The following is a 16,322-nucleotide window of genomic DNA, read 5'->3' as shown; positions in this document are numbered from 1 at the left end:
ACTTCTTCTTAAAATGTATACAGCTAGTACATAATCCTGCTTATGACACAGTGACCTTACTAAAGAAATCAATAATTTGACATTTAAAATTGATTACATCCTGTAATGATGTGGTCCATAGCAAAGGTCTGTTATCTAGAAATAACAGACTGTAGAATGTTGTTGACCAATCAGAATCGAGTATTCAACAAAGCCATGTAAAAAAAAATTTGAAGTAAATATGTCAAAGTTTGGGCGGCACGGTGGTGTAGTGGTTAGCGCTGTCGCCTCACAGCAAGAAGGTTCAGGTTCGAGCCCCGTGGCCGGCGAGGGCCTTTCTGTGTGGAGTTTGCATGTTCTCCCCATGTCCGCGTGGGTTTCCTCCGGGTGCTCCGGTTTCCCCCACAGTCCAAAGACATGCAGGTTAGGTTAACTGGTGACTCTAAATTGACCGTAGGTGTGAATGGTTGTCTGTGTCTATGTGTCAGCCCTGTGATGACCTGGCGACTTGTCCAGGGTGTACCCCGCCTTTCGCCCGTAGTCAGCTGGGATAGGCTCCAGCTTGCCTGCAACCCTGTAGAAGGATAAAGCGGCTAGAGATAATGAGATGAGATGAGAATATGTCAAAGTTTGGGCGGCACGGTGGTGTAGTGGTTAGCGCTGTCGCCTCACAGCAAGAAGGTTCAGGTTCGAGCCCCGTGGCCGGCGAGGGCCTTTCTGTGTGGAGTTTGCATGTTCTCCCCGTGTCCGCGTGGGTTTCCTCCGGGTGCTCCGGTTTCCCCCACAGTCCAAAGACATGCAGGTTAGGTTAACTGGTGACTCTAAATTGACCGTAGGTGTGAATGTGAGTGTGAATGGTTGTCTGTGTCTATGTGTCAGCCCTGTGATGACCTGGCGACTTGTCCAGGGTGTACCCCGCCTCAGCGCTCGAAACTAACGGTGTCCCGACGTCCCGGGGACCATAAAAAATGTCATCGGGACACAAAATGATCATATCTGGGACAATCCCGGGACAATGGAAAAAAATAGATCTAGAAAAAAAGTTCTACATTAATATTATTTACAAAGCCGTAACACATACATAGACATTCACCTAATTTGTCAATTTTAATTTTAAAACGTTAACAGCGAAAAATACATAGTAGCTACACTTTCGATGCACCTGCATCCGTAGGCTACAGAGCAGCGCATTCTGTTCTAGAATCTTCGGCCGCATTATATGGACTTGGAATGGAATTGCTACCGCACACGCTGCGCCGACTCTTGCCAGAACAAAAATGCTGAAGTGGTTGAAGCGGACCGACCGCGGGGAAGAAACTGAAAGCCCAGACATAACGTCTCCGGGACCTTCAGGATCCAAAGTGTCATCGCCTGGTCTGCAGGCAACGCTAGCAACTGAATGAACTTAATGAACACTGTTAGACACGTTATAAAATACAACAGGAATGATGTGGATGATATTGACGGAAGATACCGTTCAACAGAATAAGCGAGTTTTCTTGGTGTCTTTCTAGTTCAGAAAGTTTAGTCAGTCAGCAGCACAACTAGGCTCGGACCTGCCACTATGCTGATGTTGCTAACATTTGCACCCACGTTTCAGCAGCGAAAGTTCATAAAATGGATAACGGAAAGTTCATAAAATGGATAACGGAAAGTTCATAAAAATAGATAACGGTAATGGATAACGGAAAGTTCATAAAAATGGGTAACGGAAAGTTCATAAAAATGGATAACGGTAATGGATAACGGTCTCATCTCATTATCTGTAGCCGCTTTATCCTGTTCTACAGGGTCGCAGGCAAGCTGGAGCCTATCCCAGCTGCCTACGGGCGAAAGGCGGGGTACACCCTGGACAAGTCGCCAGGTCATCACAGGGCTATGGATAACGGTATTGGTGAAAATTATAAGTTGGCCTTATAAGTGCCAACAGATATTCAAGGTATAAGCAGATGAAATGAACATAAAAGGGGTCTTATTTTCAACTAAAGTGTACTGCAGATGTAGGGAGTTGAAACATTTTCTGAATGAGCTAGTTGGCCCCTTTAAATAAACGGGTATCTATTCATACAGTGAGATCGCCAAAGTTTAATAAACTGAAAATGCAATAACTAATTTTGAAGTAGATGATGTATAGGACATGTGTCGCTTGTGTCTTATTGTAAAAATGATATAAAGGGTTCAAAATCGCATAGTTACAAATATAATAGTAACTTCATATGATAATATTAACCACTGGTTATTTCAGAGAGGAAAAAAATGGGGACACTATTGCTTCCATTCGGGACAATACAACACAGAATTCGGGACCACTGGGGGACACAAAGAAAAAAAGTTAATTTCGAGCCCTGCCCCGCCTTTCGCCCGTAGTCAGCTGGGATAGGCTCCAGCTTGCCCGAGACTCTGTAGAACAGGATAAGCGGCTACAGATGATAGATGGATGGATGTCAAAGTTTGTTATTGACAGGAAAAAATCAAACAAACTAATTTTGGTAAGTAAATTTGGTCAGTCTCCTATGATTTCAAGAATTCAGCCACAGTGACATCCAATATTGTTTTCTAGGTCTCCTAATATTTAAATAATATTGGCTGGCTTTTTTGTGATATATCAGCTAACTGAATGGAATATATCTGATATACCATGAAAAAAGCAAGCCATTATTATTATTATACATACTGTACACATTCCTTTTGGGTGTTCACCATGTCTTTTTCTTTCAAAATTCTCTCAAAATTTTCCGTATTTAACGAAGCAAACCTAGCAGCCATGTTTGTTTATAAATTGTCACAGTCGCTCGCTAGCATGGAATTTTTACATCTCTGACGTGTGACGTCATGTTGTCTTGACAACCATGCAATATCATGGTTTTCAACACATTGGGTAGAGTGACGTAATCCACGTATGATAAGCGATATGCTAACAATATTGCATGCTATCAAACCAAATGAATGAAACCGGCTAGAAGGGAATAGAGCACATGTTTTTATTCCATCAAAAAAGTGTCCTGTATGTATAATTTATTTTAGACTTTTCAGCTTGATGATAAACACATTTTGTCCTGTTGCAAAGTGGTTTCAATTGAGCTTTGTCTACTTTTTAGGTATTTACTGTTTAAAAAATAAAAAAAGAAGATATTTCATTTGTTTAAAGTGTGTAGTGTTTGTTATTAACAGAAGTATTCAATGCACAAATACCACAGTCCCTCAGGCTTTTGTGCTTCTTTAAACTGATTATTTGCTATGCCTGGGCACAGCACATGGAACCAGCGCTGGCATGAATGACACTCGATCCAATAAGATGTTGGACCACCTCCTGGGGTTTTTAGTAGCACACATAGAACAGCAGTGAGCTGTCCTGAATACTAAAGATGTTGGAATTTGTTCTGCCATCTTTTTTTTTCTTTTCTTTTCTTTTTTTTTCTTTTGGATAGTCCATTTGTGCCACAGAAGGGCTTGTATTCAGTTGAGAGGGTATCCTAGGGAAAAGCTCAACCATGTCTTTTGCTATTTGCATGTCAAATTCTTCTGGTTACCTGTGTTAGTGTAATGAGTACTGCACAACTCCAGGCTACACGGTAAAAAAACAGCTGTAGAGTGCAATGAAATATTTAGACTAACATGTAAGAAGTTGAATGTGGCTTACATGGTATCGATGGAGTTTATATCATAAGTGTTATGTTTGAAATGACCTTAAGATAGAAAGAGTATTTGGTTAAAGGTAATACAACTGGTAAAAGAAGCATTTATGCAAATGTTATATTAGGAAATGATTCTATTCAGTGCATTATGGCGTCAGGAGCGCGAGAAAACATTGCAGTTTCTGTTTCAATTCCAGAAGGAGCCCATGTGAGTTGGGTAAAATGAATAATTCTTTTGAAATGACTGAATGTCAGTGAGAGAAAGTGAAAACAGATCTGTGTGAAGCAAATAGAGATAGGGTGAGAAGAAAACATGGGGGGGAGAAAGAGTTATTGACATCTCTTTCATTTCATTTTCGTACAATTCCTTTGTCTGTTTCTCTTTCACAAACTCCCTCACACACTCGAACACACACACACACACGAAAACCAGCAGCAGCACATTAGCACAATGTCTTCCATTATGAAATATAACATTCATGAAGGTGATATTCGGTCCATTTAAAGCTCCAAACATCATCTGTTCACTCTCTGTCTCAGACACACACACAATGTACATAACGCACATCCACATTACCCTCACACCTGTGCATTTTTTTTTTAAATTTATTTTTTGTCTTCCAGGTTTAACTGAGGTCTGTGCGCAGGAGCGGTCACACTATTCACACAGTGTACCACTTAGACGTGAGAAACTGCCAAAAATATGAGGGAGAACTTTTTTTCTTCCCCTTCGAAGATCAAGGACAAACAGTTGTGCCAGCAAAACAAGTGAACATAGCTAATCTTTTTGGATTAAGAAAATTCCGATAGGACCAACTTTCCAATGTGGCCTGTCTGCTTCAGTCAGCCTGGCTTTATTGATCTTACCCATCTGTGATGAATCCTCAATTAGGCCTTTGGCAGACTGCAGTGAGCGAGCCATTCATTTGAGTTGAGCCGTGCTGCACAGTCTTCTGTTCTGTGTCTAGCTCGCATACACAAATACATATACACTCATATGTACTGTACAGGCATATATTTCACACGTGCATCAGACTCCCAGGGAGATGTGTGTATATATATATATATATATGTGTGTGTGTGTGTACACACACATCACGAGCACAGATGCACAGATCCTTGTCTCTTCCGAATGACGGAGCAGTAATAAAAGCCTTGGAGAGATGAGATCAGGACAAAAGGGCACATCCCACTGCTTAATGCTCACTGAGGAATGGACTCACACACACATCACTGCCTAATGCCCACCAGGGAATGGCACTGGCTAGCATCTCTGGGTAGAAAAGGGGAGGGCAGAGGGCATGGTGCCAGCACTGTTCGGCTCCTTCATTAGCTCGGAGATGGCAGAGTCACAAGCTGCCATGCATACAAAATCAGGGCTGCGTGTGAACGTGTGTTAAATCGAGTCGCTGAAGTAAACCTCAAATGACCACGTTCTCCGAATTGCTCTGGAACTGAATATTTACTATACTACAAAAGACGGACCTCTTTATTATTTCACAGGAAGGAAATGCCAAGATGTGTCACTGCTGCACTCTCAGTATATCCCTCACCACAAATCAGCTGCAGCTGAGCTGCACGTCGCTCTCTGTCTGGACTGCCCCCTAGTGCCTGAACCAGACTTCACTTTCAGTCTCTGATCAGCTTTTTCACAATCCTCTGCATCACACAGCTCAGCTAACGCCTGTCACATCCTTTTAGAACACACAACCCTTAATGTGGCTTTAGAGATGTTTAAATAGCGTAGATATTTCGCAGCGTCAGGTGTTGTTCGCTTTATAGTTTCACCCTCGAGGCTGAGAGCGTGTATAAATAGGGGTGAAGCCTGTTTTAAGGGCTCATGTAACAGATCATTTCAATTTAGAGAAATCGGTGTCACATGCTTCATGTTAGGGAGTGAGCAATATGCAGGAATAGAACATCGTGTTATTGGGTTAAATTATGTCACAGGACACATTTCAGAAATATTGTGGATATTGGGATATATTCTTATTGCATTTATTTATTTATTTATTTACACCCAGTAATCCAGACGGACTGGATGCAGCTGATTTTTTTTTTTAAATTAATTTTATTTTTAAAATTAATTAACACTAATTTTGTAAACATTACATAAGGTCTCAATTTAATTTTTTTTTACTAAATATTGTCTGCTGTAGTAATGTTTGAGAATTATGATATATTTTTGTTCAAATAAAATAAATCAATCCCCCCCCCCCCCCAACTTCATACAGCTTCCTGTGTTTTGTATACAAGCCTTCATGCAGTGATGAAATCTGCCAGAGCACACACTGACCTTGGTGGAGAAAAGTAAGTGATGTCTGTCAAGTCGTGACAGGCAATTAATAGAAGCAGACTAAACGACATGGCAACACGAGAAACATATATGAATCTGAACGTACTTTAAAAAAAAAAATTCTTCAAAATGGCCACCCACTGAGAACCGAGAACAAAAGGAGTCCGTGTTCAACTCTACCTCTTTATCTCAGTCTCTTTTCCGCTTCTTCTTTTTCATGTGGTCTTTCTTTGTCTTTGCTTTTTTTTTCCCTTCCAACCTCTCGTTTGTTTTCCTCTAGTCTCAAACGCACAAGCTCTGTGCATTTATAATGCTAATTATCATCACCAACTGGTGGTGCAAACCAGCATAAAAGTGGTTGGATTTTTTATTATTACATATTATGTTTCATATTACATATGGGTTTGTAGCTGAAAGAAAATCTTTTGTTAACAAGCAGCACAAGAATTCAGAAGGTGACGGAGGACACACACAGAACTTGGATTTATTTATTTATTTATTTTCCAGTGGTTGTGATGTTAGATTTATTAAACTGTCAGTCAACTGTCATGCTCTTATAAAAAATGGAGCTGGGTAGGATTTAAAACAACACACTAACAGAGCACAAAGCTTCATCAGTCCTAATGCACTGCTTCTTTGTGATTATACATGTTCAACTGACATTCCTTTATATATATATATATATATATATATATATATATATATATATATATATAAATAATACACACACACGAGGGTAAGTCAAAAAGTTCTAAGACAAATTGAAAAAATCTTTAGTTATGAAAATAAGGCTATTTCTCTTCATATTCTCTATTTAAGTCTAAACACTTCTGCAAGTGATGTTTCCATCGGAGAATTCCTTCGTAGAATTCTGAAGGATGTCTTTCACATCTTTTGAAATTATAACATCTGTCTTAGAACTTTTTGACTTACCCTCGTGTGTGTGTGTATGTATGTATATCTTCTTCTTTTGGCTGCTCCCGATTAGGGGTCGCCACAGCGGATCTTTCGTCTCCATTGCTCCCTGTCTTCCGCATCCTTCTCTACCACACCTGCCACTTTCATGTCCTCTCTCACCACATCCATGTATCTCCTCTTTGGCCTTCCTCGTTTTTGTGTGCCTGGCAGCTCCATCCTCAACATTCTCCTTCCAACATGCTCTGCATTTCTTCTCAGGATGTGCCCGTACCATCTCAGTCTCATCTCTCTTAGCTTAATTCCCAAGCTCTCCACATGTGCTGTCCCTCTGATGTGCTCGTTCCTTATCCTGTCCAACCTCCCATCGCAAACCTTAACATCCTCAACTCCGCCACCTCCAACTTTGCCTCCTGTCTCTTCGTTAAGGGTACGGTCTCCAATCGATACATCACAGCTGGTCTCACTACTGTCTTATACATCTTACCTTTCACTTTTGCTGGGACTTTCCTGTCACAAATGACTCCCGAAATCCTTCTCCAACTGCTCCACCCTGCCTGCACTCTCTTTCTCACCTCACTATCGCAGCCCCCATTTTCCTGCACAGTTGACCCCAGGTACTTGAATTCACCAACTTTCTTTACGTCTACTCCTTGCATCTTCACTACACTCTCATCCCCGTTCTCACTGATGCACATGTATTTTGTTTTGCTACTGCTCACCTTCATTCCTCTTCGTTCCAATGCATACCTCCATCTCTCCAAAGCCAACTCAACCTCCTTTCTACTTTCACCACACATCACAATATCATCCGCAAACATCATGTTCCATGGTGACTCTTGCCTCACTTCGTCTGTCAAACTATCCATCACTATGGCAAACAAGAAAGGACTCAAAGCAGATCCTTGATGAAGTCCCACCTTCACCTTGAACCAAAATTAAAAACTAAAATTAAATATATATAATTATTATTACTATTTTTTTTACATTTGTATTTGTCTTCTACAGCTTACACACTGTTACTAACTAATCTTTCTGCTTACTTGTAGGGTTTTTTCAAAGCTCAGAGGGACCTGGTCAAACAGTACGGCCGAATATGTGGGTATGTCAACTTCAAGTAGTGAACACCTCTTCTTTTCAACAACTATAAATCATCCACTTTATAGGCCTAATGGTTAGAGAAACAGCTTTGGGACCAAAAGGTTGCTGGTTCAATTCCCTGGACCAGCAGGACTGGCTGAAGTGCCCTTGAGTAAGGCGCCTAACCCCCAGCTGCTCCGGCAAGTGTGGTGGCGTACCTTGTGTCTGGTTAGCCAAAGAAAAACTGATGATTCAATTCTCAGTTTGGTGATGAGGTCTAGTAAAGCGACCTTTTTTTAATATTTGTGCATCAAGCCTTAGCTTTCAGATTTGTAGTAAATTATTATACCTGTCGGCAGCATAGCAGTGCAGTGGTCAACACTGTTGCCTCACAGCACGCAGGTTCCGGGTTTTGAACCTACCACCTGACTGGGACCTTTGTGTATTGAGTTTGCATGTTCTCCTCGTGTCTGTGTGAGTTTCCTCCAGGTGCTCTGGTTTCCTCCAGCAGTCCAAAGACATGTGGATTAGGTCAACTGGCTACTCTCAATTGTCCATGAGTGTGAATGGCTGTCTGTTTCTCTGTGTTGCTCTGTGATGGCTTGGCAACCTGTCCAGGATGTACCCCGCTTCTCGCCCCGTGTCAGCTGGGATTGACTCCAGCTCACCCATGTCCTGCAACGGATAAGCAGCATAGATGATGGATGGATGGATAATAAACCTATAATTTATAGGTTTGTAATGAAAATGTATCTGTAGTGTGAAAACAAAAATCACCCCTCGCATCTTTAAAAAAAAAAAAAAACATGCATCAATCCTAATTTTGTGTCTTTCGAACCCACTTAAAATGATTTCTTTCCTGCTTTCCTCACAGAAATCTAATGCTACAATAACCAACAAACTTAGCTTTAGGCAAGTGGCCCATTTTCTCCAAGCTGCTCCCTTTCTTAGAGCTTTAAAGCCACAGCAGCACATTTTCTATAAAGCTTCAGGCTACTGAGCAGAACGTGGCACTGCTTTTCATACGGATGGCCTCACTTTCACTTCCATCTCCTATCTTTCATCAGTCCTTCCACCGCATAGACCTCTTCCTCTAGTTTTTAAGTTGTCCTCTTTGTCTAGTTTTTAAATTGAATGGACATATTTATTTGTCCAGATTTGATAAGTTGGCGTGCCTGTCGTTCTAACTTTACACGAACAGTTACGTGCCTGTGTGTAACACACGTGCCTTTATGTCCCCTACAAGACTCTTTCATAATCAAGAAGTGATTGCAGCTCACAGGGCTTTTAGTGTGTTTTGATTTAGTTCAGTGCATTGAGATGGGCAGCAAGATTAGCACGTTTGATACAACTGCCTGCTCCGAAGAGATCAAAGACGTGAAGGAGGCACCAGGCTTCCTGTGTTCAGTGTGAGCCGTGTGGAAGAACTGAGAGAGAGAGAGAGAGAGAGAGAGAGAGAGAGGGTTGGATTTAGATTTAGTGCCCAGAGCAGAAAACAGGGCGCTAAGTCGGAAATGCGGGGATATATGTCAGGAGTCATTACTACAGCTTTCAGTCAGAATAATCCAACAGGCCGAGAGTGCATTTCAAAATCAAACACTTTGAAATATATATCACAGTAATGCACTGTCACAAACCGTAAGTACGCCCAGGATCGCTCATCAACGTTCAAAAAACCTGAAGTCAGTAAAAACACTTCTTTTAGAAAGTTCAGCAGAACAGCTCGTCTCGTGCTGAATGAAGGTTTTCATTTTCAAGACATTTTCATGTTTAAGTCTGGATGCACGCCAGAGACTGCGCGTATTTTTAAAAAAGGCTTCCTTTCCCAGTGTGAAGCAAAAAATTGCCACAAATTACATGGTTAAAGGGATTACTGCCATGGCGCAGGCACTGGACATCTGGGTTCCCAAGAAATTCAGGATCTCTAAAGCATGGTATTCTAATTGGGGTCCGGGAACCCTTGGGGTCTGTGAAAACATACATACAGGGTTCATGATTTTTAAATTTAGTTATGGTGATGAAAATCACAACCCACCATTATGGCTTTAATCCAAACCTCAATAATTAAAATAAAAAACAAAAAACAAGCAGGTCTATAAATAATATTTAAGGTAGACTGCCGTTTAGATTTTTCAAGTGTAGGTCATAAAAAGAATTTTCCCTGACACCCAATTATTTTTGCTTATTGGACCGAAACCTACTGAATTTGAATCACAGACTTCCAATTTTATTAGTTTTTTTTTTAAAATAGAACAATTAATGAGTTTAGGGCCATGTGGCCCTAAATTCTCCCCTATTTTTTTTCCTGCTTCACCATGACCCAATTCAAGATGCTAAGTCATGCATCACGTGGTGGGCTTTCCCCGTTTGCGCAAGGCATTGTGGGATACAAATTTGAAACAGGAGAGAAAAATGGAGGACATGAGTGTGCGAATGAAACGTGAAAGACCGACTACAGTAACAGAAAGCAAGAAGAAAAGGAAACACAGGACCAAACTAATAAATATCGGCGGTCAGCGAGCGCCTCGGTGTGATCAGCTGTTTGTTTAGCGACAGAATGATGTAACTGACAGTGCACGGTCAAAGGTAAACCTGCGCATGCGCACACGGACTTCCTCCGTCTGCTTGACTGCGCAAAGCGAGCGATTCATGCACATTAATTTGAGGAGATTCCCAGCCACAGAATGACCTGATATTTTGTGAGATATTACAGAAATAAACATATATCACAATGACCAAATTTCAGAGAGAACTAAATTTCACCGATTTTATGAAATCGAAAGGCCGTCTCACTTTAACTTAGTTAAAGGTCCATGGAACTTATTTTACAGTTAAAGGGGTACCTTGAGCATTTGTCCTCCTAGCTCAAAGGAATAAGCCAGCATATTTCTACTTAATCACTATCCACTGCGTCTGTAGCATACACACGCCGGCCAGTTTAACAGGGACACCTGTACTCATTCATTCAATTATCCAATCAGCCAATCATGTGGCAGCAGCGCAGCACGTAAAATCACGCAGATACAGGTCAAGATCTTCAGTTAATGTTCACATCAAACATGGGGGGAATGCGATCTCAGTGACTCTGACTGTGGAATGGTTGTTGGTACCAGATGGGCTACTTTGAGGATTTTAGAAACTGTTGATCTTTTGGGATTTTCACACACAGTGGTCTCTAAAGTTTATGCAAAATGGTGCGAAGAACAAAAACATCCATTTCTGTGGATGAAAATGCCTTATTGAGAGAGGTCAGAAAAGAATGACCATCCTGGTTTGAGTTGGCAGGAAGGCTATGGTAGCTCAAATAAGCACTTTTTATAACCATGGTGAGCAGAAAAGCAGCTCCAGAGGTTCACTGAACCTGGACGAAGATTCGAAAAAGACCAGGCCCACTATAGACAACTATTCCTGTTCTTGCCTGACAGGAGTGGAACCTGATGTGGTCTTCTGTTGCTGTAGCCCGGCTACCTCAAGGTCCAATATGTTGTGTGTTGAGATGCTTTTCTGCTCACCATGGTTGTAACAAGTGGTTATTTTGAATTACCATAGATTTCCAGTCAGCTTAAACCAGTTTAACCATTCTTCTCTGGCCTTTCTCATCAACAAGGCATTTCCAGTCTCAGAACTGCCACTCACAGGATGTTTTTGCCTCATTCTGTGTAAACTCTAGAGCTTGTTGTGCATAAAAAAAATTCCCAGGAGATCAGCAGTTTCTAAAATACTCAAACCAGCCCATCTGGTACCAGCAACCATGCCATTGTCAGAGTCACTGAGATCATATTTTTCCCCATTCTGATGTTTGATGTGAACATTAACTGAAGTTCTTGATCTGGATCTGCATATTATACATGATTCTGCTGGCACACATTTGATTGATTTGGATAAGTGCATTAATGAGCAGGTGTTCAGGTGTTGCCCTGGGATAGATTGGCAATGTGCCCAGGGTGTACCCCACCTCTCGCCTGAAATCAGCTGGGATTGGCTCCAGCTTCCCTGCAACCCTGAAAGATACAGTGTCTTGCAAAAGTATTCATCCCCCTTGGTGTTTGTCCTGTTTTGTTGCATTATAAGCTGAAATTAAAATGGATTTTTGGAGGGTTAGCACCATTTGATTTACACAACATGCCGACCACTTTAAAGATGCAAATTGTTGTTTTATTGTGACACAAACAATAATTAAGATGAAAAAACAGAAATCTGGAGTGTGCATAAGTATTCACCCCCTTTTGTATCTCATCTCATTATCTCTAGCCGCTTTATCCTTCTACAGGGTTGCAGGCAAGCTGGAGCCTATCCCAGCTGACTACGGGCGAAAGGCGGGGTACACCCCGGACAAGTCGCCAGGTCATCACAGGGCTGACACATAGACACAGACAACCATTCACACTCACATTCACACCTACGGTCAATTTAGAGTCACCAGTTAACCTAACCTGCATGTCTTTGGACTGTGGGGGAAACCGGAGCACCCGGAGGAAACCCACGCGGACACGGGGAGAACATGCAAACTCCACACAGAAAGGCCCTCGCCAGCCCCGGGGCTCGAACCCAGGACCTTCTTGCTGTGAGGCGACAGCGCTAACCACTACACCACCGTGCCGCCCCCCCCTTTCGTATGAAACCCTTAAATAAGAGCTGCTCCAACCAATTCACTTCATAAGTCGCATAATTAGTTGATTAAGATCCACCTGTGTACAATCAAAGTGTGTCATGATCTGTCACATGATGTCTGTATAAATCAACCTGTTCTGGAAGGACCCTGACAAGAGAAGGCCACCCACCAAAACTCACAGACCGGGCAAGGAGGGTATTAATCAGAGATGCAACAAAGACATCAAAGATAACACTGAAGGAGCTGCAAAGATCCACAGAGGAGATGGGAGTATCTGTCCATAGGACCACTTTAAGCTGTACACTCCACAGAGCGGGGCTTTATGGAAGAGTGGCCAGAAAAAAGTCATTGTTTAAGAAAACACGTTTGCAGTTTGCCCAACTGCATGTGGCAGACTCCCCAAACACATGGAAGAAGATTCTCTGGTCAGATGAGACTACAGTTGAACTTTTTGGCCATCATGGGAAATGCCATGTGTGGTGCAAACCCAACACCCTGAAAACACCATTCCTACAGTGAAGCATGGTGGTGGCAGCATCATGCTGTGGGGATGTTTTTCATCTGCAGGGACAGGAAAGCTGGTCAGGACTGAAGGAAAGATGGATGGCACTAAATACAGGGCAATTCTGGAGGAAAACCTGTTTGAGTCAGCCAGAGGTTTGAGACTGGGATGAAGATTCACGTTCCAGCAGGTCAATGACTCTAAACATACTGGTAAAGCTATACTGGAGTGGTTTAAAGGGAAACATTTAAATGTCTTGGAATGGCCTAGTCAAAGCCCAGACCTCAATCCAATTGAGAATCTGTGTCATAACTTGAAGATTGCTGGACACCAACGCAACCCATCTAACTTGAAACAGTTGAAGCAGTTTTGCCTTGAGGAATGGGCAAAAATCCCAGTGGCTAGATGTGCTAAGCTAATAGAGACATACCCCAAGAGACTTGCAGCTGTAATTGCAGCAAAAGGTGGCTCTACAAAGTGTTGACTTGGGGGGAATACCTATGTGCATTCCAGATTTCTGTTTTTTTCATCTTAATTATTGTTTGTGTCACAATGAAACAACAATTTTCACCCTTAAAATTGTATGCATGTTGTGTAAATCAAATTGTGCTTACCCTCCAAAAACCCATTTTAATTCCAATGGATGGATGGATGTTCCTACTGAAGTGGCCGGTGAGCGTATGTGTAATTAACCCTTTGGTGACTGACCCCTTGAAAATGGTTCCTCCAGGAACTATGACTTTTCAGTTGTCAAGACAACAGAAGAACTAAAATACAAAAACAGAAAGATACGTCACAATGCTCTTGTGCACAAAACAAAATGCTCTTGTATTTTAGTTTTTCCGTTGTCTTGACGACTGAAACGTCATCGTTCCTGGAGGAACCATGTTCAAGGGGTCAGTCACCAAAGGGTTAAACCAGAGAAGAATTTCACGTATTTTCTGTACTGAGAAACATGCATATAATGGAAAATTTTAGGGCAGTTTCAAGGACAGTCAGTAAACACTTATGCCAAACATTGTTTAATCAAAAGGATTCAAAAATCAGTTTTTCCAGCTAGATATTGTACAAAAATGAGAGAACATTTCATTGAAAAGACATTTTTATGTCTTGATGGAAAGGTTTGGTTTTAAAACACTGGGCTATTCCTTTAATAAGCAAAATCAATGCCTGTTTGATTATGGTATAATCCACAGCCTACCCTTACGGAAGGACATCTCTGTGGAAATTCTGGACAAGACCTTTTACTTTTTTGAGTTTTTGCCTGTTAAAGTTTTTCCCCCAGCACTGCTTAATAACAGTGTTTAATCAGGTACTTTTATTCCATGAAACCGATTCTAATTTAAAAAAAAAAAAAAAATCTGTTAATAAGAATTGGTTCCTATGTGGGAAGGAGAGAGAGTCCCAGAACATGCCTATGCATGCTTTATTCCAGCATAATCAATAAAAATAAGGTACTGTGAGCTCCCTGACATGGGGTGTGTGGGGGACATGTCTGAAGTCATTACTGGCCTGTCCCAGTAATGGGAGAGAGGGTGTGTTTGTGCGCGCGCGCATGCTTAAGAACAGTGAACGAGGCTCTGTGCTTGTTATTTTGCTGTGATTGTCATAAACAGTACCCTGTTTGTTATTAATGTATTCGCCCTGTGTGTGGGTGTGGGTGTGCGCTTGTATGCTTGCGTATGTGTTTTGCTCTGTTTCTAGTTATTATCTAGCCAGACAGCCAGTGGTGGTGATAGCTGACCCAGACATGCTCAGACAGGTTATGGTGAAGGAGTTTCATAACTTCCCAAACAGGATGGTAAGCATGGTATACTTGCTGATTTACATTTTCTCATACATACATATGCATGCATGCGCACTTACAATCGTATTTAGCATCAGTAAAATATAATTAAATAAAGGAGATACTGTAGTAGGCATCAACATCAGGGTTTATTAAGAAGTGTACAGTACACTGCCTGGCCAAAAAAAAAAAAAAGCCGCCATTTGGATTCAAATAAGAAAACACTCAAGAGCCTTTGATTGGATAATTACTGCAGTGATTAATGTGTTTGAGCTGCCAACAATTCTTTTAACCCTAACTGATGCAGTGAGTAGCTTCTTATTTCTTAAACAGCCATGTCGGAAAATGTATAACATGGTCATGGATAAGATGTTACTGTGTTTCAGAAAGCTCAAATTATTGGCCTGCATCAAGCAAAGAAAACAACTACACTGTGTGTACAATTATTAGGCAAGTTGTATTCCTGATGATTAATTTTATCGTTGAACAAATACAGTGCTCTCAGTCAATCCAAATTGTTAATAAACCTAAAACCAGAATGATTAACAAAGGAAAGGGGAGTTTAGGCCTTCTCAGGGGAATATACAAGTGTGCAGAATTATTAGGCAACATTTAGTGTGCAGAATTATTATGCAACTAAATGAAAAGCTTAAAGTTTCCCATCTCACTTGTTTATTTTAATTTTCAGTGTAACAAATAAACAACTCAGAATTAACAAATAAACACTTCTAGCATTTCAAAAATATTCAGTGACCAATATAGCCACCCTTCTTTTCAATAACTGCCATGAGCCTTCCATCCAGTCTGTTAGTTTTTTGATTTGTTGACGATCAACTTTTTGTGCAGGAGCAACCATGGCCTCCCAAATGCTATTCAGAGTGGTGTATTGTCTTCCCTCGCTGTAAATCTCATGCTTAAGAAGGGGCCACAAGTACTCAATAGGGTTTAAGTCAGGTGAGGAAGGGGGCCATGTCATTACTTTGTCATCTTTAAGGCCTTTGTGGGCTCGCCAAGCAGTGGAGTACTTGGGTGCATGTGATGGTGCATTGTTCTGCATAACAATCATGGCCTTCTTGAATGATGCAGACTTCTTCCCATACCACTGCTTGAAGAATGTATCTTTTAGAAACTGGCAGTAGGTTTGGGAGTTGATGTTAAGTCCATCTTCAACCTGAAATGGTCAAACTAGCTCATCCTTAATAATAGCAGCCCATGCCATTACCCCTCCACCACGTTGCTGGTGTCTGAGTCAAAATGCCCTGTGTCCATTAGTTATCCAGCTATGGGCCCATCCATCTGGTCTATCCAGAGTCACTCTCATTTCATCCGTCCATAAAACCTTTGGAAAATCTGTCTTCAGATATTTCTTGGCCCAATCTTGACATTTCAACTTGTGAGTCTTGTTTAGTGGTGGTCGTGTTTCAGCCTTCCTTACCTTGGCCATGTCTCTGAGCACCGAACACCTTGTCCTTCTGGACACTCCAGGTCGGTTGCAGTTCTAGAATATTGTGGCACTG

General features: G+C 41.5%; 1 protein-coding gene across 1 annotated transcript in view; it reads left to right on the top strand.

Moving 5' to 3' along the window:
- Positions 1 to 16,322, top strand: part of tbxas1 (thromboxane A synthase 1 (platelet)) — a 207,744-nt gene that overhangs the window by 92,271 nt on the left and 99,151 nt on the right. The window contains exons 5-6 of the mRNA XM_060923669.1: positions 7,875 to 7,927; positions 14,724 to 14,820. Coding sequence (XP_060779652.1) covers positions 7,875 to 7,927; positions 14,724 to 14,820 — 150 coding nt within the window. The remainder of the gene's footprint in view (positions 1 to 7,874; positions 7,928 to 14,723; positions 14,821 to 16,322) is intronic.

The sequence above is a fragment of the Neoarius graeffei genome, chromosome 6 (genome assembly GCF_027579695.1).
Source record: "Neoarius graeffei isolate fNeoGra1 chromosome 6, fNeoGra1.pri, whole genome shotgun sequence".
Classification (NCBI taxonomy): Eukaryota; Metazoa; Chordata; class Actinopteri; order Siluriformes; family Ariidae; genus Neoarius; species Neoarius graeffei.
This window is presented reverse-complemented; position numbering and strand designations above follow the sequence as displayed.